Source organism: Chiloscyllium plagiosum, unplaced genomic scaffold, assembly GCF_037043375.1.
Source record: "Chiloscyllium plagiosum isolate Xiang-an unplaced genomic scaffold, Cpla_swu_hap1 HiC_scaffold_46, whole genome shotgun sequence".
Lineage (NCBI taxonomy): Eukaryota > Metazoa > Chordata > Chondrichthyes > Orectolobiformes > Hemiscylliidae > Chiloscyllium > Chiloscyllium plagiosum.
This window is the reverse complement of record NW_028270184.1, coordinates 23085099-23110299: the sequence shown is the minus strand read 5'-3', so window position 1 is coordinate 23110299 and position 25201 is coordinate 23085099. Positions and strand designations below refer to the sequence as shown.

The window sequence follows — 25201 nt, the reverse complement described above, 5'->3', positions numbered from 1 at the left end:
TCCTTGACTAACATAGCCACACCTCCCCCTCTTTTACCACCTTCACTGTTCTTACTGAAACATCTAAACCCCGGAACCTGCAACAACAATTCCTTTTCCTGCTCCATCCATGCCTCTGAAATTGCCAAAACATCGAAGCCCCAGATGCCAACCCATGCTGCAAGTTCACCCACCTTATTCTGGATGCTCCTGACGTTGAAGTGGACACACTTGAAACCACCTTCCTGCCTGCCGATGCATTCCTGCCACCTTGAAACCTTATTTCTGACCTCACTATTCTCGCCTTCCTGGACACTGGAGCTACAATTCAGGTTCCCATCCCCCTGCTGAATTAGGTTAGACCCTCCCGAAGAGCATTAGCAAACCTCCTCCCCAGGACAGTGTACCCCTGTGGTTTAGGTGTAGACCATCCTGTTTGTACAGGGCCCACCTACCCCAGAATAAGCCCCAATTATCCAGGTATCTAAATCCCTCCCTCCTGCACCATCCCTGTAGCCACATGTTCAACTCTTCTCTATTCTTTGCTAGCATGTGGCATGGGTAACAAACTGGAGATGACATCTCTGTTTGTTCTAGCACTAAGCTTCAACCTAACTCCCTGAATTTCAGCCTTAAATCCCCATCCCTTTTCCTACCTATGTCGTTGGTGCTTATGCGGACTATGACTTGGGGCTGCTCCCCCTCCCTCTCAAGGATCCCGAAAACACGATCCGAGACATCACGGAACCTGGCACCTCGGAGGCAACTAAATCAAACGTGATTCTCTCTCGTTTCCACAGAACCTCCTATCTGTTCCCCCAAACTGTTGAGTTCCCAATGATTAATTCTCTGCTTCTCTTTCCCCTTCCTTTCTGAGCAACAGGGACAGACTCTGTGCCAGAGGTCTGTACCCCATGGCTTACCCCTGGTAAGTCATCCCTCCCAACAGTATCTAAATCAGTATGTTGTTAATGAGGGGAATAGCCACAGGGGGTCCCTGCACTGTCTGCCGGTTCCCTTTCCATCCCCTGACTGTAATCCATCTGCCTTTCCCCTGTACCTGAGGTGTGACTACCTCCCTGTAACTCCTCTCAATTACTCCCTCAGCGTCCCAAATGATCCGAAGTTCATCCAGCTCTGGCTCCACTTCCCTAACGCTGTTTCCGAGGAGCTGAAGTTGCCCGGATCTTGCTGCAGAGCCACATGGAGTGCTTCAGTATCTGAGGAGGGAAGAATGCTGCTGAACATTGTGTGGGTATTAGCAAACCCTCCGACCCATGACATTCTGCCTGAGGGAAGGTCAGTTATACAGTCACTAAAGATAGTTCGGGCTAGGACGCAATCTTGAGGACCTCCTGCTGTGAGGGCCTGGAGCTGAGATGGCTGACCTCCACCAACCGCACCAATTGCTGTGGGTCTGGAGTCACGTGTAGCCCAGACAAGACAAGAAAAGCCCTAATCCCTAAAAGGCCTTAGAGAACCAGATGGGTTTTAACAACAATTAACAAGGGTTTTGTGGTCACCATTAGAGTCATAATTCCACATGTTTATTAAATTGAAGTTCTGACATCTGTCATTGATAGGATTTGACCCGGGTCCACGATAAGAGTTGGGGAGTATCTGAATATGAGCCAGTTTGATGGCTGGCCTCCTGGCTGATTTAGAATCCAACTTGACATTTCTGTCCCAATTATGAAATAAAAGTTTAAGTTTTATTATTTATCATTGAGTGTCATTTTAATTTGTCTGTATTTGAAACCTTGAAAATGGGAACACAGACAGACTGAGTGAGGGCTGTCAACTCCATGAACTTGAATCCTATCTGAACTATTGTGAGATCACCCAATCTGATCCTGTTTGAGATAGGTTTATGACTTTGCTTAATACATTGTTTAAAGGAAATATAGATGAACAGAGTAAATTGTTTTCCCACGCAAAGGAAAGTATCACGTAGAAAGGTGGAAACATTATTTATATGTGTGTAATGTATATCTTGTCTGTGTGTGAGAGCGTGTGTGAGAGGGGGAGAGAGAGAGAGAGGGAGAGAGAGAGGGAGAGTCGGAGAGAGAGATCTAGAATCATAGAGATGTACAATACAGAAACAGTCCCTTTGGTCCAACTCATCCAGGTATCCTCAGTTAATCACATCCCATTTCCCAGCACTAAACCCTTATTGTTTGTATACCCTTCTGGATGCCTTTTAAATGTTGCAATTGTACCAGCCGCCACCACTTCCTCTGTTAGCTCATTCCATACTTGCACCACTCTCTGCATGAACAAGTTGCCCCTTAGGTCTCTTTTAAATTTCTCCCCCAAGCCCAGGTAAAGTCCTTGTCTATTTGTCCTATCTATGCCCCTCATGATTTAATAAACCTCGATAAGGTCTCCCCTCAGCCTCCATCACTCAGGGAAAACAGCCCCAGCCTGTTCAGCCTCTGCCTACAGCTCAAATCTTCGAACCATGGCAACATGCTTGTAAATCTTTTCTGAACCCTTTCAAGTTTCACAACATCCTTCCGATAGGAGGGAGACCAGATTTGCACACAGTATTCCAAAAGTGGCCTAACCAATGCCCTGTACAGATGTCACATGACCTATCAACTATTATAGTCAATGCACTGACCAATAAATGAAAGTATATCAAGTCCCTTCCTCACTATCCAACCTGCCTGTGACTCGACTTTCAAGGAACTATGAACCTGCACTCCAAGGTCTCTTTGTTCAGCAACAAAATCCCAAGACATTACCATGAGTGTCTAAGTCCTACTCTGATTTGTCTTTCCAGAATGGGTTTACACTGAGGTCACATTGATGGCCCTGGCTGGTCTAGAAAGTGTTTCAGAAGACCACCCTCTCTCTGTGGTAGTTCACAGCCTGCTATCGGTCAGATGACAACCCACCTCGCAGTGACACCTGGTGTTTCCCATTCCTTGATGGAAAGGGATTGTGTTGGTGGATCTTGTTCAGGCAGCTTGCTCCAAATGGGAGCCCAGATACAACAGGGCAATGGGTGGGTTCAGAAGGTCATTAGGAATGAGGAGACAGTGGGGGCTGCAGATAGAGCGTGGTGCTGGAAAAGGCACAGCAGGTCAGGCAGCATCTCAGGAGGAAGATAGTCAAGGTTTCAGGCAGGACTCTTCTTCAGGACAGTTACAGTGACCAATAGATGGATTCAGATTTTATTTGTTTGAGGGCTGTGCTGTACCACCGTTGGCTGGGGGTGGGGTGGGGGGGAATCTCCGGCCCGAAATGTCGACTCTCTTGTTCGTGGGATGCTGCCTGACCTGCTATATCTTTTCCAGTGCCATGCTCCATCAGGTCAGGTCATTAGCGGGGATAAATAATGGTCAGCATGGATGATGTTAACCATCTTGTGTGTTTTCGTCAGTCTGTGGATGTTTGGGGGCATAGTATTTGTGAGGACAGATCACTGGGAGGGATGTTGAGCACAGGGGTCCAACTATGATGTGTATTGTTGAATTATTGAATTGTCAGAAAGACGTGTGCAATGTGCCATTTGTAAAATGATGCAGTGTGCCCTGGTGCAGTGTCTCATCGGACAAACACTGAGATCTGGAGTATCGTGGCAGCAACTCGTCAAAAAAGGATAAAACATTTTGTCCAACAGGATGTTTCCCAAATTGCCCTTAGGTGCTGTTATCCCTTGATGTTCCCCAAACAATAATGGTCTGCATGAAAGTGCTTTCATTTGGGATTATTATTTTGTCTTTGGCTATCAATTTTGATCAATATTCATTAGGCTGCAACGCCAAGCTGTGGTACAATTCGAGTGATCTCCATGGAGAATGCTGGGTAAACTATGGGGTTGTCTCACCCCAGCGTGCACTCCCAATCTGGGAGAGGGAATCTCCATTCACAAGGAGAGAGATGAGAAGAGGAGCTTGGGAGCGTGAGCCTGGATATCAGGCAGCAAGCTTTGCTTCAACCCAGATAAAACGTCTGCTTTCTAAACCAGAGCGTTACCATGACCAGTGTTGTGGGGATTCAGATTTTATTTGTGTGAGGGCTGTGCTGTTCCATCTTGGACAGGTAGAAGGAGTCGTATCAAACGTTGAAGTTTTTCTGATTGAGGTGGATATCCAACATGGCACATGATGATGGATCCACTGCTGAATACCTTCATGAGAAAAGGACTCAATGCCCTATCATTTGCTCATCCATATCGCAGCGACCATCCCTTCCTGGATACTGTGGGGTGATTCAATGCCCTGTACTGTAGTTCATACAGTGTGGGAAAAGAAGTCTGGTGGCAAATTTAGATGACAGTTAGTGAGGATCATTTACACCCCAATCTTTTGTTTCTTCTCTTCTCCCATTCTCCCGCCTCCCCTCCACCCTGTTCCTTGCACCATTTTGGTCAATATTGTTACTCTGTCAGTTCAGCCTCTCCTGCTCTCCAGCCCATCACAGCCTTTCCCTTCTGCTCTTCTTCCCACCTTCCAACTGAGCCACAAGTAACAATGCAGGCAGTTCCCTCTCACACACATTCACATTATCACTGACAGAGATAGAGAGACACAGAAGGGTCATCACTCCCACAGGCTCAGACAGTCCCACTCTGATCTCACCTTCCAGTGATATGTTTTTATTCTAACACTCAAACAGAGCAAGAGATAAAGAAATGATTTATATTTCTCTCCAAACTGGTCTGGAAACAATCCCAATCTCCAAATCACATTGACGATAAAATTGAAAAGGACTGTGTTAATCTCTCAAGAGTAACCTATAGCACCCAATTGAATAACATGTCGAATGGCCATCTAGGGTGTGGATGTAGACTGTAATGTTAACATTTAACTTTATTTTTCTACACAGTAATTCTTTCCACAGTATGGGAGTGTACATGTGAGCGTATGAGAGAGGTTTGCATGAGTGTATGGGTCTGCAGGTGTGTGTGTGTCTATATATATGTGTCTGTCTATGTGCGTGTGTATGTATATGTGTGTGTGTATGTGTATGTCTGTGTGTGTATGTCTGTGTGTGAGAGTGTGTATATCTGTGTGTAGTGCAACGGGGTCACCTGTCGTGTAACATGAACCCAAGATCCTGGTTGAGGCCAGCCCTGTGGGAACCGAACTTGGCTATCAGCCTCAGCTCAGCCACTTTGCGTTGTTTCCTGTCCCGAAGTCTGCCTTGGAGGATGGTCATCCGAAGGTCCGGAATGCTGAAGTGTTCTCCGAATACTCCTGTTGGTTGATTGTTGCCCGGTTCAACAATCGACATTTGATTATCCGTATATTGGATTATCCAGAAAGATCGCAAAAACCCTGCTGGACGGAATTTCACAATGTCCCCAAGGTCCTGCACTTCCTGCAGGAGCCTGTGCCCCACAACCTGAGCCACCTCCGGAGTTTTAGTTTTGCCCCTTTTAGGGACATAAAACGGTGGGCCCTGTACCGACTGCTGCTGCACACCATCCACCTCTGTTCCCTCATTCACCACCTGGACACGGCTTGGTGTGCCCCTTTGCCACTCGGTGGTGGGGATCCTCAGTGGAGAGCTCTCTAGGTGGGAGTCCTCCCCCTTTCTCTCGGGGATCTAGAGTGGAGGGTGCTGCATGCAGCTGTCCCCTACAACCACATTACGGTGGCTCACGGACTCCCAGCCCAACTGCTTGTTCTGTGGTGCTGTAGAGTCCAGAGACCATGTATATTTGCACTCCCTTTTTGATTTTCTTAAAAACCTTCTCCTCTGTTTCTGGTTGCACTTCAGCCCCACGCTTCTGATCTTCGGGCACCCAGTGTGGAGGGGGGAGGATAGGTCAGAGGACCTCCTCACGGGTCTGCTCCTGGGCCTGGCCATAAGTAGGTCCAGGCAGTGGGCCCGTGGAGGGGGGCGTTAGGGCCGATTGCCTGCTCCTCTTCCTCGGGTATGTTAGAGCCCGGGGGTCACTGGAGAAGAAGCACGCGGTGTCCACCAACACCCTCGAGATTTTCAGGGAGAGGTGGGCACCACAGGGAGTGGAGTGTATTACTTCTCCCTCCAACTCTATTTTGATTTAATCCTTACCCTCCCCTTCACTGTTTGATCACGCAGCATTGCCCTTTGATGAGAAGGGCTCTGCTTGTCACTGGTCACTCAGTGTTTCCTTTCTTCCTGATGGTGGAATATAAATAAAGATTGAAGCAATTGTTGTGCGACACAGGTTCTGACACCTGCACGCAGGGGTGCTGGGGAAAAATAAGCACGACCGCGATTGGGTGGTAGTGTGGGGGGGAGAAAGAAAAAGAAATCCCATTGAATTCACCCTCACCCTATTTGCCAAAGCTATCTCATGTCCCATTTTTATTTCCCTGAGTTCCCTCATGTATACTTCTACTGCCTTTATATTCTTTTAGAGATTCTCTCGATCCCAGCTGTCTATATCTGACATACGCTTGAACAAAACCTTATTCTTGAACAAAACCTCATTTTCTCTGGTCATCCAGCATTCCCTACACCTACCAGCCTTGCCCTTCACCCTAACAGGAATATACTGTCTCTGGATTCTCATTATCTCATTGTTGAAGGCTTCCAACTTTCCAGCCGTCCTTTACCTGTGAATACCCACCTCCAATCAACTTTTGAAAGTTCTTGCCTAATGTCATCAAAATTGGCCTTCTTCTAAATTTAGAACTTTAACTTTTAGATCCGGTCTGTCTTTTTCCATCAATATTTTAAAACTGCCTGATTTGGAGGTGCTGTTATTGTACTGGAGTGGACAAAGTTAAAAATCGCACAACATCAGGTTATAGTCCAACATGTTTATTTGGAAGCACTAGTTTTCGGAGCACCACTCCTTTATTAGGTATAACCACCTGATGAATGAATGCTGCTCTGAAAGCTAGTGCTTCCAAATAAACCTGTTGGACTATAACCTGGTGTTGTGTGATTTTTAACTTTATTTTAAAACTAATAGAATTATGGTCCCTGGCCCCAAAGTGCTCCCCCACTGATACCTCAGTCACCTGCCCTGCTTTATTTCCCAAGAGTTGGTCAAGTTTTGCTCTTTCTTCAGTAAGTACATCCACATACTGAATCAGAAAATATTCTTGTACACACTTAACAAATTCCTCTCCAACCAAGTCCTTAACACTATGGCAGTCCCAGTCTAAGCTTTGGAAAGTTAAAATCCCCTACCATTACCACCCTATTATTCTTACAGATAACTGAGATCTCCTTACAAGTTTGCTTCTCTATTTCCCACTGACTTTTGGGAGTCGACAGTAAAATCCTAATAAGGTGATTATTCCTGTGAGTATATCCAGGGAAATTATTACCTCCCTACCGGCATTGTGGGTCAACCCACAGCAAGTGGACTGCAGTGATTCAAGAAGGCAGCTCACCACCACCTTCTCAAGGGGCAAATAGGGATGGGCTGTCAGTGCTGGCCAGCCAGCGACACCCATGTCCCATAAATGAATAAAAAAGAAGCAATTTGGGTGGAACTGAGAAATAAGAAAGGGATAATCACCTTAAGTACAGCAGCAATATTATCCCTAATCAAAAAAAACGCTACTCCCTCCCCTCTCTTGCCCCCTTTCAATCCTTCCTCTCGCATATATTACCCTGGAACATTAAGGCTGCCAGTCCTGTCCATCCCTGAGCCACGTCTCTGGAATTGCAATGATATCCTAGTCCCATGTTCCTTACGATGCCCTGATTTGTAATGCCTTACCTATTAGGTCACTTGCATTGAAATAAATGCAGTTTAATTTCTCAGTCCTACCTCGTTCTCTGCTCTGTTGCTGCCTGCCCTGGTGTAATTGACAAGCTCGTCTTCCCAACTATACCAGTCTCAGACTGATCTCTTTCCCCACTATCTCCCTGGGTATCAATTCCAAACCCCCCCCCCCCCCCCCAACCCAAGCAGCTCGAGCAAACCTCCCCATCAGTATATCAGTCCCCTTGCAATTCAGGTGCAACTGTCCCTTCTTATACAGGTCTCTTCTACCCCAGAAGAGATTCCAATGATTCAAAAATGTGAATCTTTGTCCCCTCCACCAGCTCCTCAGCTACATATTCATCTGCTCTACCCTCCTGTTCCAACTCCCACTGGGACACGGCACTGGGAGTAATCCAGATATTACTGCTGTAGGAATGACCGCTGTCTCTGAGGCAAGAAGCCTCTGAAGGCCTGGGCAATTCAGCAGGAACAGCAGTTTATTCCAGCGGGAATCGATTACAGCCAGGAGAGGAACTCCAGACACAGGAGGAACACAGGACAATCCAGCTCTCTCTGTCAAACACCCGCACAATACCAATCTTACACTTTCTGACATCAAAGTTATGTCAGTCTACAAACTAACTGTTCGTGTGCAGTTGATCATATCAAGTCCACAAGTCAACCAACTGGGTGATGATTACATCAGGTCTGTAAATCAGTTGGCCAGGCAGTTAATTCCATCAGGTCTGTAAATTAATTACATCCAATTAATAATCCAATTAACTCGGCATTTTGATGACATCAGGTCACTGTCTATTACATATCTACCGGTCAGATTCAAACACACGGTGCCTGTTCGCTGATGTGGTCACTTGTTTATCTTGTAACCTTTGTCCCTGAATATCCTGTGATCTGCTGAGGTTCTGCCCTGCTCACCCATATCAGTTAATCATTCCCAATGTCTCCGTGGGCGAGCTGGCGTGTCTTTACTGATGCAGAGAGTCAATCACCTTCAAACATCTTATTCTCTTTACTCTAAGTTTCTTTATTTTTGTATTGATGTGCTTTATTTGCCAACCCACTCACAATCGCTCGGTATTTACTCCTTCCGCATTTCATTCAGTCATTCATCAAACTGTGGTCTCCCCACTCCCCAGCGCACTATCTCACCCGAAACTATGAAAAGATGAGAATACTAATCCCCCTCAGAACCATCTACCGGGACTTGAACAGCTTGCAGGACATCAAACAAGTTGTCTCCATCAGCACGGACCTGTTAGATACAGATTGAATGGGGTCCCTGTCCCCTTTAAGAAAGTTACTGTCATTCGCGCCTCCGTGAAATGGAATGAATGAGGGAGGAGACCGGCAATAGGGAGTGAAATCTCAAAACCCAGCCGCGGGAATCCGTTTACTGAGCTCTCTGCTTTTATTAAGTACATCTATAATTTCTGATTTGGTTAAAACATATGAGCCTGATATTCTTTCTCGTACTCTCTACCCTAAAAGGACTCACACCCTCACCCCCCTCCTACAACTACCCTCCGGGATCGACTTTTTAAGTTTCTGCCTTAATTCCTATTTTCTCTCCTCAGGACCTCGTCCTTTTCCCATCCTGTATCATGGGTTCCAATGTGTACAGCAACATCCTGCTGGTCCCTCTCCCGTTTGGGAATATTTTGCACCCTCTCTGAGATAATTCTGAATTGTCTGTAGTGAGGGGATATTTGAATAACTGCCTGGACCCAGTTTGGAATCTCTCTGGACAGATTTCAGATCCCATCATTGACTCACTCTTTCTTGGAGGGACAGTGAGGTGCAGCAGCACTATATTTGAATTCAGGCCTTTCCGAAGCCGTTTTCAATGTATTTGGTCGGGCAGTGTGTTGGGAAGGTGACTCAGCTGGTTACTTTAGTTACTGAATTGAGAAATAATCGGGTGTGTACTCTAATTATTGAAGCAAACGAAAACTAAATTTAGTTCCGCTTGATTTTATAATTGAAAGAAATCAAGAGGTGTTAACTCTTTCTTGTATAACACTTAAAACTGACCTGCAGTATATTCCTCACAGACTAATCCAGCAACAATCGAACATGGTCACACTCACAGAATCCCACTTTACAGACAATGTCCAGACAACACAATGACCATCTCAGGGCAGGTCCTGTCCCACTGGCAGGACAGAGCCAGCAGAGGGAACAGCTCCGTGGGATACAGTCAAGAGGGCTGTGCTCTGGAAGTGCTCAGCATTCTTGCCAGACCCTCATGAAGCCTCATGACATCAGGTTAAACATGGACACGGAAACATTCTGTGTGTCTTAAAAAGTATTAAGGTAAATAAGTCCCTGGGTCCTGATGGGATCGATCCCAGAATATTGAGGGAGACAAGAGAACAAATTGCTGCAGCATTGACAGACATCTTTGTATTCTCTCTGGCCACAGGTGAGGTCCCAGAGGACTGGAGAATAGCTGATGTTGTCCCATTGTTTAAGAAGGGTAGCAGGGATAATCCTGGGAATTACAGGCCTGTGAGCCTTATGTCAGTGTAGGGAAACGATTGGAAAATATTCACACGGACAAGATCTATTTGCATTGAGAAGAAAATGGATTTATTAGTGACAGACAGCATGGTTTTGAGGGAGAGGTCGTGCCTTCCTAACTTGACCACGTTTTTTAAGGAGATGATGAAGATGATTAATGAGGGAAAACCAGTTGATGTTGTCTACATGGACTTCAGTAAAACCTTTGACAAGGTCCCTCATGGCAGACTGGTACAAAAGGTGAAGTCACATGGTATCGGGGGTGAGCTGGCAAGATGGATTTTCCTATTTAGAACTGACTCAATCATATGAGACAGAGAGGAGTGGTGGAGGATGCTTTTCAGAATGGAGGGCTGTGACTAGTGGTGTTCACAGGGATCAGAGCTGGGACCTCTACTGTTCATGGCCTTTATAAATAATTTGGAGGAAAATGTGACGAGTCTAATTAGTACTTTTGTGGAAGATACAAAGATTGAGATGATACAAAGATTGGTGGACTTGCGAATAATGAGGAGGATTGTCAGAGGATACAACAGAACATAGATCAGTTGGAGGCATGCGCAGAAAAATGGCAGATGGAGATTAATCTCAACAAATGTGAGGTGGTGCATTTTGAAAGGTCAAATACAGCTGGCAATTATATAGTGAATGGCAGAACCCTTCGGAGCATTAACATGCAGAGGGATCTGGGTGGACACATCCATAGATCACTAAAGGTGGCAGTGTCACAGTGTCATAGAGTCATAGAGATATGCAGCATGGAAACAGACCCTTCCATCCAACTCGTCCATGCCATCCCAAAACAATCTAGTCCCACCTGCCAGCACCTGGCACATATCCCTCCAAACCCTTCGTATTCATATACCCATCCAGATGCCTTTTCAATGTTGCAATTGTACTAGCCACCACCACTTCCTCTGGCAGCTCATTCCATTTACGTAAACCCTCTGAATGAAAAAGTTGCCCCCTAGGTCTCTTTTAGATCTTTCCCCTCTCACCCTAAACCTATGCCCTCTAGTTCTGTACTCCCATACCCCAGGGAAAAGACTTTGTTTATTTATCCTATCCATGCCCCTCATGATTTTATAAACCTCCATAAGATCACCCCTCAGCCTTCGACGCTCCAGGGAAAGAAGTCCCAGCCTATTCAACCTTTCCCTATAGCTCAAATTCTCCAACCCTGGCAACATCCCTTCAAATCTTTACTTAACCCTTTCAAGTTTCACAACATCTTTCCAATAGGAAGGAGACTGGAATTGCACACAATATTCCAGCAGTGCCTTAACCAATGTCCTGTACTGCCACAACATGACCTCCCAACTCCTATACTCAATACTCTGACCAATAAAGGAAAGCATAACAAATGCCTTCTTCATATAACCTATCTACTTGAGATTACGCTTTCATAGAACTATGAACCTGCACTCCAAGGTCCCTTTGTTCAGCAACACTCCCTAGGACCTTACCATGAATGTGCATGTCCTGCTAAGATTTGTTTTCCCAAAATGCAGCACCTCACATTTATCTGAATTAAACTCCATCTGCCACTCCTCGGGCCATTAGCCTATCTGATCAAGATCCTGTTGTAATCTTCACTGTCCACTACACCTCCAATTTTGGTGTCTTCAGCAAACTAACTAACTATACCTCTTCTGCTCACATCCAAATCATTTATATAAATGTTGAAAAGTAGTGGACCCAGCACCGATCCTTGTGGCACTCCACTGGTCACGGGCCTCCAGTCTGAAAAACAACCCTTCTCCACCATCCTCTGTCTTCTACCTTTGAGCCAGTTCTATATCCAAATGGCTAGTTCTCCCTGCATTCCATGTGATCTAACCTTGCTCACCAATCTCCCATGGGGAACCTTGTCAAACACCTTACTGAAGTACATATAGATCACATCTACCGCTCTGCCCTCATCAATCCTCTGTTACTTCTTCAAAAATGTCAATCAAGTTTGTAAGACATGATTTCCCATGCACAAAGCCATATTGACTATCCTTAATTAGTCCTTGCCTTTCCAAATACATGTACATCCTGTCCCTCAGGATTCCCTCCAACAACTTGCCCACCACCGACATCAGGCTCACTGGTCAATAGTTCACTGGCTTGTCCTTACTACCCTTTTTAAACAGTGGCACCACATTAGCCAACCTCCAGTCTTCCTGCACCTCACCTGTGACTATCGCTGATACAAATATCTCAGTAAGAGGCCCAGCAATCACTTCCCACAGATTTCTCGGGTACACCTGATCAGGTCCCGGGGATCTATCCACTTTTATGCATTTCAAGACATCCAGCACTTCCTCCTCTGTAATTTTTCAAGATGTCACCATTTATTTCCCTACCTTCTATATCTTCCATGTCCTTTTCCATAGTAAATACCGATGCAAAATACTCGTTTAGTATCTGCCCCATCTCCTGCAACTCCACACAAACGCCGCCTTGCTGAGCTCTGAGGGGCCCTATTCTCTCCCCAGTTACCCTTTTGTCCTTCATGTATTTGTGAAAACCCTTTGGATTCTCATTAACTCTATTTGCCAAAGCTATCTCATGTCCCCTTTTTGCCCTCCTGATTTCTCTCTTACATATACTCTTCTAAGGATTCACTCGATCTATCCTGTTTATACCTGACATGTGCTTCCTTTCTTGCTGGTGGATAAGGGAGTAAAAAGGCCTATGGCATGCTTGCCTTCATTGGAATCGGCATTGAGTATAACAGTAGTCCAAAGATGTGTGGGTTAGGTGAATTGGCCAAGCTAGATTGCCCATAGCGTTCAGGGATGTGTAAGGTAGGCGCATTATTCAGGGGAAATGTGGAATAATAGGGGAGGGGAATGGGTCTGCTTGGGATATCTTCAGAGGGGAGGTGTGGACTTGTTGGGCCAAATGGCCTGTTTCCACACTGTAAGGATTCTATGGTTTCTATGATAGGCATGTTATGCTTCAGCTTTGTAGAACTTTAGTTTGGCTGCACTTGGAATATTGTGTCTAATTCTGATCACCACACTATGAGAAGGACGTTGATGCTTTATACAGGGTACAGAAAAGGTTTGCCAGGGTGTTGCCTTAGTATGAGTGGTTTTAGCTATGAAGAAAGTTTGGATAGACTGGATTTGTTTCCATTGGAATGTAGAAGTTTATAAGATTGTGAATGGCATTGGATAAAGTGGTATTTTGAGACTTTTTCACAGGTTGGGGCGTCAATTACGAGGGGCACAGGTTCAAACCACAAGGAGGGAAGTTTAAAAGAGATGTGCAAGGCCTGTTTTTCACACAAAGTGTGGTGAGTGCCTGGAATGTATTGCCAAAGGCAGTGATAGAAGCGGTCACATTAGCAGCATTCAAGGAATACCTGGACAAATACACAAATAGGAAAGGAATAGAGGGATACGGATCCTGGAAATGAAGATGGTTTTAGTATGGAAGGGTAACATGTGTCAGCGCAGGCTTAGAGGGCCGAAGGGCCTGTTCCTGTGCTGCATTGTTCTTTGTTCTTCTCTGTTCAGTGAGCTCTTCCTGCATTTAAAACACTGCAAAAGGGATGCTATGAAACAACTCCAGGTCACTGAGATACAGACCCACCTTGGAGGATACAGTCCCAAATGTGGCTTTCCCAGACTAGTGCACATGGAGGTTTGAATATTGAGTTTTACTTTTAAAAAGACCCCTCCCGTGGATACTATTGAGACAAAAATATCAGTGCAATCACATTTTCAGAATTCCAGTGGCTTTCCAGTCAGATCACTACTCCGAATCCCTTGATTAGATTCCAGTCCGTAACTCACTCCGGGGTATTGATTATTCTAGATATAAACCTCTTGGAGCACACCAAAAAGAAATCACTGGAGAACCGCAGCAAGTCTGGCAGCATCTGTGGAGGGATAAGAGAATTACTGTTTCTAATCCAGGTTAATTGGAGTTTTGAAACAAGGATCCCTTCCTCCCAGGAACTGAGATTTCTCTAAACTGCTTCCAATGCAAGTATATCATTTTCATAAATGAAACCAAAACTGAGCGCAATACTCGATGTGTGGTCTAAACAGTGACCGTGCAGTTGTAACAAGACCTTCCTCCTTTTATACACTACTCCCTCCCTGAGGGGTAACATTTTCATGCAGAGAGGGTGTGTGTATGGAATGAGCTGCCAGAGAAAGTGGTCCAGGCAGGTACAATTACAACATCTCGAAGACATTTGGACAGGGACATGAATAGGAAAGATTTAAAGGGATAAATAAATGTTGAACAGTTTCCAGAACACTGAAAGTAAATGTAATCTTGAACAACTCTATTACAGTCCTTGTCCAGAATTGCATGTGAGACAATCTATTTTACTGAATTTGCCTGCACCAAGGATGTGTTACTCTATTGGAGCAGTTGCTGTTTATGAGATAAATAACCCATTATCCTGCTAAGTTTTCCAATAGTTATTCCAACTCTTCTTTTTTTTGTCTGTAAATTGATCTTGATTTTATTGTCACATGTACTCAGCACAAAGGTACAGGAATACAGTGAGAATTATATAATGTCACCACACAATGCACCATCTTAGGGACAAATACTTCGGCACAGAATCTTAAGAAGAAGGTATTAGATTAGATTAGATTAGATTACTTACCGTGTGGAAACCGGCCCTTCGGCCCAACAATTCCACACCGACCCGCCGATGCGTATACCACCCAGACGCATACTCATACATTTACCCCTTCACCTCACACTACGGGCAATTTAGCATGGCCAATTCACCTAACCTGCACATTTTTGGATTGTGGGAGGAAACCGGGGCACCCAGAGGAAACCCACACAGACACGGGGAGAATGTGCAAACTCCACACAGAGAGTCGCCTGAGGAGGGAATTGAACCCGGGTCTCTGGCGCTGTGAGGCAGTAGTGCTAACCACTGTGCCACCGTGCCGCCCACAAGTATGAAGAAAGAACAATGCTAAAAATTCAACACTTTTTATTTTTAAAGTAAATATAGTGTAACATAAAACACACGATATAAGTTTAAAAGTTACAGGTTGCAGACATTCTTACTTTTAAGTGGAAAATAAAGTAATAAAGATGCAGGTTCAAACATTACAGTCTTTCTTAAGTGCTTAATCTCAGTTGGACCGCACTTCAAAGAATCACCTTGGGATCAGAGGTCCATGCTACGGCGACAGCTGGCCAAGAGACTGCACATGCTGGGCCGAGAGATCACCACACCAGGCCGAGAGATCATCAGACTGGGCTGAGAGATCATCAGACTGGGCTGAGAGATCATCACGCTGAGCCAAGAGATCATCATGCTGAGCCGAGAGATCACCACACCAGGCCGAGAGATCATCAGACTGGGCTGAGAGATCATCAGACTGGGCTGAAAGATCATCACGCTGAGCCAAGAGATCATCATGCTGAGCCGAGAGATCACCACACCAAGCTGAGAGATCATCATGCTGAGCCGAGAGATCACCACACCGAGCTGAGAGATCATCACGCTGAGCCGAGAGATCACCACACCGAGCTGAGAGATCATCACGCTGAGCCGAGAGATCACCACACCGAGCTGAGAGATCATCACGCTGAGCTGAGAGATCACCACACCGGGCTGAGAGATCATCACGTTGAGCCGAGAGATCACCACACCGGGCTGAGAGATCATCACGCTGAGCCGAGAGATCACCACACCGAGCTGAGAGATCATCACGCTGAGCTGAGAGATCACCACACCGAGCTGAGAGATCATCACGCTGAGCCGAGAGATCACCACACCGGGCTGAGAGATCATCATGCTGAGCCGAGAGATCACCACACCGAGCTGAGAGATCATCACGCTGAGCCGAGAGATCCCCACGCCGGGCTGAGAGATCATCACGCTGAGCCGAGAAATCACCACACCGGGCTGAGACATCCCCACGCTGGGCTAAGAGATCATCACGCTGGGTTGAGAGATCGCCACACCAGGCCGAGAGATCACCATGCCAGACCAAGAGATCACCATACCAGACTGGGAGATCACCATGCCAGGCTGGGAGATCACCATGCCAGGATGAGAGATCACCATCCTCCCAGCTGAGAGTTGACCATGCCGGGCTGAGAGATCACCAAACTGGGCTGAGAGATCATCACACTGGCTGAGAGATTACCATGGCGAGCTGCGAGATCCCCACACCCGGCCGAGAGATCACCACGTCAGGCAGAGAGATCAACACATCTGGCCAAGAGACTGCACATGCTCAGCCATTGAGAGAGTGGCACCTTGGGCCACTGAGAGATTGCTCAGGCTGGATTTGTGCACAGTCTGAGGCGAGGAGTCCCATGGCCAGGAGAAGAAAGAAGAGAGGAGAAAGATCAAAAATGGAAAAGCGAAGAATGAAAAGAGAAAAATGAAAAGGAAAGGTATGTGTGTGTGGACTGGGCTGCCGGGGGAGGTGGTGGAGACTGGTAAAATTGCAACATTTCAGGGGCATCTGGATGGGTATTTGAGTGGGAGAGGTTTGGAGGGGTGTGGGCCAGGTGCTGGCGAATGGGACTTGATTGATTTCATCTAATACAATTATTCTCTCTCATTTAGTCTGAAAATCCCCTTTTCAAATGAAGGAATACTCACAGAGCTCCCATCTGCAGCATATGAGACAATGCTGAAGCAAACCAATATTCTGTTCCTCCTTCATTCAGCTTGAATAGTATGTACTACTTCGATATTCAAGTAATTCTCCTCTTTTGAACAAGGCTGAACTAATCCCACTAATTATCCCTCTAATCTGCAAGAGCACATGGCAATGCTGCAGTTGGGAATTTGCCACACATGGGTTGACATTCTTAAGAGACCATAAGAGTCCAAAGATGTGCAGGTCAGGTGAATTGGCCATGCTAAATTGCCCGTAGTGTTAGGTAAAGGGTAAGTATAGGGGGTATGGGTGGGTTGCGCTTCGGCGGGGCGGTGTGGACTTGTTGGGCCGAAGGACCTGTTTCCACACTGTAAGTAATCTAATCTAATCTAATCATAAAGTGCATTAGGCCTGTATTCTATAGGCCAAGAACTCATGGGAAAGCTACGTAAAAATAAATTTTCAGGGCGGTTGTGCAAAAGTTTATCAACTGTAAAGTAGTGATGGTAGGAGCCATTTTGGGAAAGCAAATATTAGCAGGAATTATACACTTAATGGTAAGGTCCTAGGGAGTGTTGCTGAACCTTGGAGTGCAGGTTCTTGCACCTTGAATGTAGAGTTGCAGGTAGGATATGATAGTGAAGAAGGCGTTTGGTATGCGTTCCTTTATTCGTCAAGGTATTGAACACAGGAGTTAGTTGCAGCTGTACAGGACATTGGTTAGGCCACTTTTGGAATATTGTGTGCAATTCTGCTCTCCTTCCTTTTAAAAGGATGTTGTGAGACTTGAAAGGGTTCAGAAAAGATTCACAAGAATGTTGCCAGGGTTGGAGGATTTGAGCTGGAGGGAGAGGTTGAACAGGCTGGGGCTGTTTTCCCTGAAGCGTCGAAGGCTGTGGGGTGACTGTATAGAGGTTTATAGAGTCATGAGGGGCTTGGATAGGATAAATAGACAAATGGGGTGGGGGAGTCCAGAATTAGAGGGCATAGGTTAGGGTAAGAGGGGAAAGATATAAAAGAGACGTAAGGGGCAACTTTTTCACACAGAGGGTGGTGCATGTATGGAATGAGCTGCCACAGGGTGTGGTGGAGGCTGATACAATTGCAACATTAAAAAGGCATCTGAATGGGTATATGAATAGGAAAGGTTTGGAGGAAGATGGGCCGGGTGCTGGAAGATGGGGCTAGATTGGGTTGGGATATCTGGATGAGTTGGACCGAAGGATCTGTTTCTGAGCATCTCTAAGACCCGATGACTCTAAATGGGCGGAGTGGACAAGCTCGATCTCAGGTGTCCTACTCCACCTCCATCTTGAAATGGTCGCTATTTTAAAATCACTATTTTAACTGCAGTGTCAGAATAAAGTGCGCTTTGCTTCAAGCCTATCAATTTGTCCAATTGAATTGCCTCTGGAACACAATGACTTACACTTGCCTTTAGAAAATAAGAAATAACTATTCTTTCGCGAGTTATTCTTACTCCTTTTTACTTAAAGAACCTCTTTGGATGCATCCTAACCTTCTCAGCCAAGGCCATCCCATGCCCCCTTTTTGCTTTCCTGATTTCTTCTTCAGTAAAACCCTGCATCCCCTGTATACATCCAGGGATTCCCTTGGTCCCAGCTGCCGCTACCTCAGCCATATCTCATTCGTTTTCTGGTCAAAGCCTCAATATCTCTTGTCATTCAGGGTTCCCTATTCCTGTCAACCTTGCCTTTCACCTTCATAGGAACATATAGACCTTGAACTCCAGCGAGCTCACTTTTAAAGGCCTCCCACTTGCTGGAGGTCCCTTTACCTGCAAACAAACTACTCCAATCAACTCCTGCAAGCTCCTGTCTAATTCCATCAAAATTCACCTTTCTCCAATTTAGAACTTGAACCTGTGGACCAGTTCCTCTCCATAACTACTTTAAAATTAATAGGACTGGTCCCAAAGTGCACCCCCACTATCATCTCCATCACCTGTCCTGCCCTATTTCCCATGAGTAGGTCGAGTTTTGTCCCTTCCTGAGTAGGATCCTCTGTATACTGCTTGAGGAAACTTTCATGAATGCATTTAACAAATTCATTTGCTCGCTTGAACATATTCCACTCTTTCATAAGTTTATGGCTGATACGTCTATGTTTTGAGTTCCCATCTACCCAGTGTAAACCTAGATTCTTGTTATGCAAGGAAATAAATCTACCTGTGACTTAAAAATATCCATTGTCCTCACCTCTCCCACTTTCTGGGACAGACAATTCCAAAGTTACACACCCGAAAAAAGAATTCTCTTCATCTCTGTCCAAAAAGTGTGACCCCTCACTAATTTTATAAACATGGTCCCTAATTCTGAACTCACCCACAAGAAGAAACATCCATTCCAAGATCATTAAGAGCCTTTATACAGTTTGATCAGATCACTCTTAACTCGTCTAAACTCCAGCAGAAACAAACCCAGTCTGAGCACCTAACCCGATTGCACAAGCCACTCATTCAAAGTATTCATCGAGTAAACCTCCTCTGAACTATCTTTAATGCATTTACATCCTCTTTCAAAATAAGGGACTGTTGAAGTGAATTGTACGGTCAGGGTTAAATAGACATTATTATACCGTAGTAATAGAAAAACAGCAGGTTTCAATTAATGAACCTTGTACCAAGTGAACCTTATGCATCCTCGAGGTTAGTGTCAGCAAGAGTCTACAAACAGCAGTTAGTGCCATCAAGTCATTCCAGATAGGCCTTGGGGCCAGAAGAGGTTTAAAGGCAGGGAGGTGATGGTCACTGACAAGGGATGGGGCAAAACATTGACAGACTAAATGATCTCTGACTGAGTGAAGTCTAATGAATCTTAGGAAATTCAAAGAATTTGCATTAATGCATCTACAACCGAATTAACAACCTCTTTTAAGACTCTGGGATGAAGACAGAAGGTGATGAGACATATTATCAGTTTGCTGAGTCCAGCCTCCTTAGTGACTGTAATTACATTGTGTTCATCCCTCCCTCCTACTTCCTGACTTACAGTTGGGTTGACACTGAGGAGTACATGCAGTATTCTCCAGGGAGATGCTTGCTCATGCATGGGTGAATGCGATTGGTTGAAGTGTTTCAATCATGCATCTTCTTTCCATGTCTGCTCAGTTTCACTGGATGTTGAGATTTGGAGGGATAGAGTGAGGGTGGGAGAGAACGTCTGAGGGTGAGAAAGAGATTGTGAGCTGGAGAAGAGAGAGATTGATGTCCAGTCTGATGGTGGTTGGGGCTGGTGGACATGGTGCGGAGAATGGTGGTGATGTTCAGATTCAGAGAGGAGGGGAGAGGGTGAGGGAGATTGGGATGATGATGCAGACAATCTGGAACTGTGCATGAGCTCAGTTCTGAGTCAGCATGCAGACACAGTTGGCCTGAAGTTTCAATGTCAGCAAAACAGTGTCTTACCACTATTACTGAAATGCTTTTTGTATCTTCTATAGTGAAGATAGAAGCAAAGTACTTATTCATTTAATTTGCCATTTCCTTAACATCTATGGATGAAGGGTTTATGCCTGAAACATCGATTCTCCTGCTCCTTGGATGCTGTCTGACATGATGTGTTTTTCCAGCTCTGCACTTTTTGCCCCCTATCATCTATCAATAACTCCATATTCTCACTCCCTAGAGGAGTGACACTCACATTGCGTACATGTTTTGTTTTTAAATATCCATGGAAACTCTTGCTTTGTTGTTTTTAACATTTTGAGTTGGGTTCTGAGATTCCAATTTCCTCCTTATAACTAACCTTCTTCTCTGCCATACTTTATTTTCTAATCAATCATCTGACCTGCCACCCATCTTTGCAATATCCTCAAGTTGGACGGTTTCTTCAACTTTTCAGTAAACCACAGAAAACGAGTCCTCCCTTTAAAGTCTTTTGTTTCAGTCAAAATATACTTATTCTGAATATTCTGAGGTATCCTCTTAAATCTCTGCCATCACTGTCTCTGCTGATCTCTCTCCGAGTCAGTTATGCCATCTACTTCAGCTGGCTTAGTTTACAAGCCCGCAGAGTGGATTTGTTTAAGTTTGAAATACTTACCTCAGAGTCAATCTTCTTCCATTCAAATTGGATGTAAAATTGAATTATATTGTGATGGCTGCTACTTAGGAGAGCCTTTACACTGAGATTGTTTCATAAATCCTGTCACATTACACAGTATCAATAAGATGATAATAACATAACCTTCTGTCTGGTTGCTTCAGAACACGCAGCTCTAAGATACTTTCTCGAAGGTCATCAATAACCTCTCATCCACGTTACTGCTGCCAACCTGATTTACACAGTCTTTGTGTAGATTCAAGTCAGCAATGATGATTGCCATCTCACTATCACAAGCAGCCAATATCTCTTCATGTCTAACATCAGGGGGCCCATCAATCAGCCCCTTGAGTGGCTGCTTTCCCCTAACTGTCCTCATGCTGTATTTATTTACATCAATGTGTGCTATGGATTTGTTTAAGTTGACACAAAAGCTGCCCACATTCAGATACAGACCTATTATTTTGAGTTGTTTAAATACAAACATATTGGACAGGCTCATATGAACAGAAACCATTTATATTTGTATCTTGGGAAAACGGTCTGTCTTTATGTTGCCCATCAAAAGAAGCAAAAGCCTTTTCAACAGGGCAAATGAGAGGGATTTAAATTGCATGGACATTTCCAAAACACAAACTTTCATGTCTGGAAACTGAGCTGTCGGAGTTGATGTTACTCAGCAAATGAAGATTAAAATATCTGCTCCAAAATGGGGTTGGAAGAGCTGCTTATTGAAGCCAGTGGAGAGAAAGCAGAGTTAACATTTCAAGTCCAATTCTGCAAAAGGATCAAAATGTTAACTACACAGGTCTGGCAGCATTGGTAGAGAGAATGCAGAGAGAAATCTCTATTTGTGTTTCAGATTTCCAACATCCACAGTTCTTTCTTTATATTATTGAAAATAGTCCATTTGATTATCTCCTGTTTGCAATATCTAATTTATCCAGACTGTGTCATAATCCAAACTTTTAGCACCAAATGCCAATGAGCATTCAATGAGCATTCAATACTGTCTCACATGCCACCTGACTTACTGTCTGTCTGGCCTGTTGCATTAGCCCTTGAGTAAGTCAGTTACACAGCACAGCAACAAAGACAGTCAGTATTTCACAAGTTTACAGATGGGCAACAGACTTATTAACTGTTAGTCTCTGTCTCGTAGTGATTGGCTATTTGAACATTTTATATTGGACAAATGCTGAGCATTCAGGTCCTTGATAATCAAATAAAATGGAAGGAACTGCAGATACTGTAAATCAGAAATAAAAACAGAAATTGCTGGAAAAGCTCAGCAGGTCTGGCAGCATCTGTGAAGAGAAATCAGAGTTAACGTTTTGAATCCAGTGACCAGAAACCAAACTTTGGTCTCAAGAATTCTGGTTGGAAATCCATCGAATGTGACAATTCTGTCCCCAACCCAGAGTTCTGATCTCTGAAACTCTCCACAGCAACTTGATGGGATGTGACTGTGACAGATTCATCGCACATAATCATGGAATTCTGTCGCTCAGCTGATACAGAGCTGCAATCTTCACAGAAGATTTTTGTCAAATCTATGTGTTTCCTGAGTCTCATCCTTCCTTCACATTTCAGAGGATGACTTTGATAAATAAACGAAGATTGGATAATGCAGATTGCTGAGCTGGTACAAGGATGAGTTGGTCATTCTGCCTTGAGTGTATCCGGATCATTGGGAAAAGGGGCTGTATAATCAGGCCTGACTCGATTGTGTCAATGCATTTCAATGGGGGTAATTGTGTCTGTCTGGGGGCAAAAGCTGGATGGTTGAGGTTGAGTTGCAGAGTCCAGTTGGTGGGAGTAATTACAATGTGTGGGTGGTGGTGTTTTCTGGTCAGTTCTGGTTTGGAGGATGGTTCTAACAGTCAAGGTGTTTGACAGGTCAGATAAGGGGAGGGTAAGGGGTGGGGCTGAAATCGGATGATCCATGATGTATGTTTGTAGTTTCAGCTGACAGGGTTCAGAGGGTCTGGAGGTTTGTGGGGCTGGATCTGGAGGTTAGCTTACTCACTCGGTCACTGGGTATTCAGAAGGTAATGTGTGGGTTTGGATAGTAATCACATGGACAAAGGAACAGAATGATAGATGGGAAAGGGGACTCAGTGTGTGTGATGATGCTATCAGGAGTTTAGTTACCCAAGAGGTGGTTGAAACCTAGATTTAGCAAACAGCTGCCAGGAAACTAATGAGGACTTTGCAATGTCTGTGACTGAAACTCAGTGCAGAAGGCAGAGGATTTCTTTGAAATGTCTAAATAAACCAAGGTAAGTTATCACAGGCTGGGGGGCTGGTACACAGTGAGCTGGGTGTTAAGCCTTGGGTGTTCTTCATGGTCAGGGAGAAGGGTCGACAGAGGGTCATGGGAATTTGAAACGTGCAAGTCATATCATCAGGATTTCCGTATGTATCTTACTCACATATCTAATGTTTAGTGATCCAGGGACCATGATAGTTCCAAAATATCCCATATCACTTCCATCTGTGTTTCAAATGTCAGCACAGAGAAAATATTCACTGTCCTGTGTCCTCAGCAAGATTTTATTGCTCACTGTACAAAGTATTTATTGTTGAAATAAAACAAATTCTAGAAACAGGTGCATTGTTCATTGCAGTTTTATTATGTTCAGAGGGAAGGGCAGACTAACCTCAATGATCAAACATTCTTGCAATCAATTTATTTTGTTTGTTTGCTTTGTTCTGAGCCAATGGAAATGCATTATTTTCAATTGTAGCTTGATTTGGCTTGGTAGCTGGGCTTTAATTGCAAAACCCTCATATTAATTCCCAAAATGTACACAGGCTTTAACTGCTTAAACTGTAGCCATTTGAGTAGGATCTGGTCCTTGGACAAAACTTGAACATGAACATCAGTCCTGAGCCACCAGAACAGAACTAGTGGGAGGTTCTGTCATTCAGAAGAGACCTTAAATTGTCATGAAAACTGAACATTGAACTCAAAATGTTAACTCTGTCTGTCTGTCTCTCTTTCTACAGACGCTGCAAACTTGCTGCATTCCCTCAGCACTTACTCTTTTTCCTTGTTTTAAATTGTCTCCCACCTGCACTCTCAAATGTGTTTATTGTTTAATGTATCAGCCATGGATGACTTGCGAACAGTGTCCCCTAAGACACAGATATGAACGGCTTTATCTTCAGATCTGACTAAAGGCAAAAACTGTGCATGTTGGAAATCAAAACAAACATAAAAAATGCTGGAGAAACTCAGCAAGTCTGACAGCATCCGTGGAAAGAGAAACAGAGTTCTGAGGAACAGTCACACTAGACTCAGTGTTAACTCTGTTTCTCTTGCCACAGATGTTACCAGAGCCTCTGAATTTCTCAGGCATGTTTTGAATTTGATTCTTTCAGATCTCCAGTTCCATCTGCAGTTCTTTGTTTTCCTTTCTATTTGCAATATATTATAAAATATTTCAAAATACAAAATAAAGTCTCATTTCCTATTCAAAAACTGCAGTCATTCCAAAAACAAAAAACTCAGCAGGTCTGGCAGCATCTGTGGAGAGAAATCAGGAATTAATGTTTTGGGTCTAGTGATCATTGCTCAGAACAAAATCTGTCAATGATTTTTCTTACAAACGAGCACAATATAACAAATAACCATTATTATTCCAGGAGGCACATTCCACCTTTAAGTCATGCTTCCAGAAAGACATACCTAGATAATTATTAAGTGCTTTCAAATAATTAGGACAAAACATATTTGTCATTAGTTCAAAATCCCATACGTTTTACACACACATATATTTTACATCGAGTCTTTTGTAGCATCTCCCAGTTGAGGCGACCTGCAAATACATCCAAGCTGTCACTGATGCCTCTTTCTCCAGATTAAACTTGTTTATATCATTCACCCATAACAAGGGGAGCCAAGCAACCTGGGCAGTGGGATTCTCTGCCATCACTACCTTCCCTCAGCTGTAGGGTGCCATAGCCTGTACCCATATTGCTTTCAGACTGCCCTATCACTAACCTGCAGAGCTGGAGAGTGGAAAGGTTTTGTCACTTCAACAATGTTTAACTTATATGGAACCATCGATGCCAGAGTTTGGAGGATTGTTTCAGACCGTCTTGGAGCTGCCATGATGTTGATGTAGAAGACAAGTCCCGAGATCCTGCCTCCTTCCAAAGACCTTGGGCCACAGAAAAAGAGCTGCAGGGAATTAAATGAAAAATTCTCTAAATTTGGTTCATAACATGATTCTTTTCTTGATATTCTTTCCTGGGATGTGGCTTTTTTGGTAAGGCTGCCATTTGTTTTCCATCCATTATTACCTTTGAACTGAGTGTCTTACTTGACTATTTCAGATGTCAGTTAA

General features: G+C 44.4%; 1 protein-coding gene across 2 annotated transcripts in view; it reads right to left on the bottom strand.

The window, feature by feature from the left end:
* LOC148136295 (uncharacterized) overlaps nt 1-25201 on the bottom strand; it is a 328974-nt gene that overhangs the window by 253963 nt on the left and 49810 nt on the right. The window contains exons 2-3 of one of the 2 annotated variants that reach the window (XM_087983559.1): nt 24856-25035; nt 13685-14063 (exon numbers count right to left, since the gene is read on the bottom strand). In XM_087983559.1, the coding sequence (XP_087839685.1) occupies nt 13974-14063; nt 24856-25035 (270 nt within the window). In that variant the 3' untranslated portion in view covers nt 13685-13973. Of the gene's footprint in view, nt 1-13684; nt 14064-24855; nt 25036-25201 lie in introns of those variants that run through there. The other variant, XM_087983558.1, reaches the window with a different exon arrangement.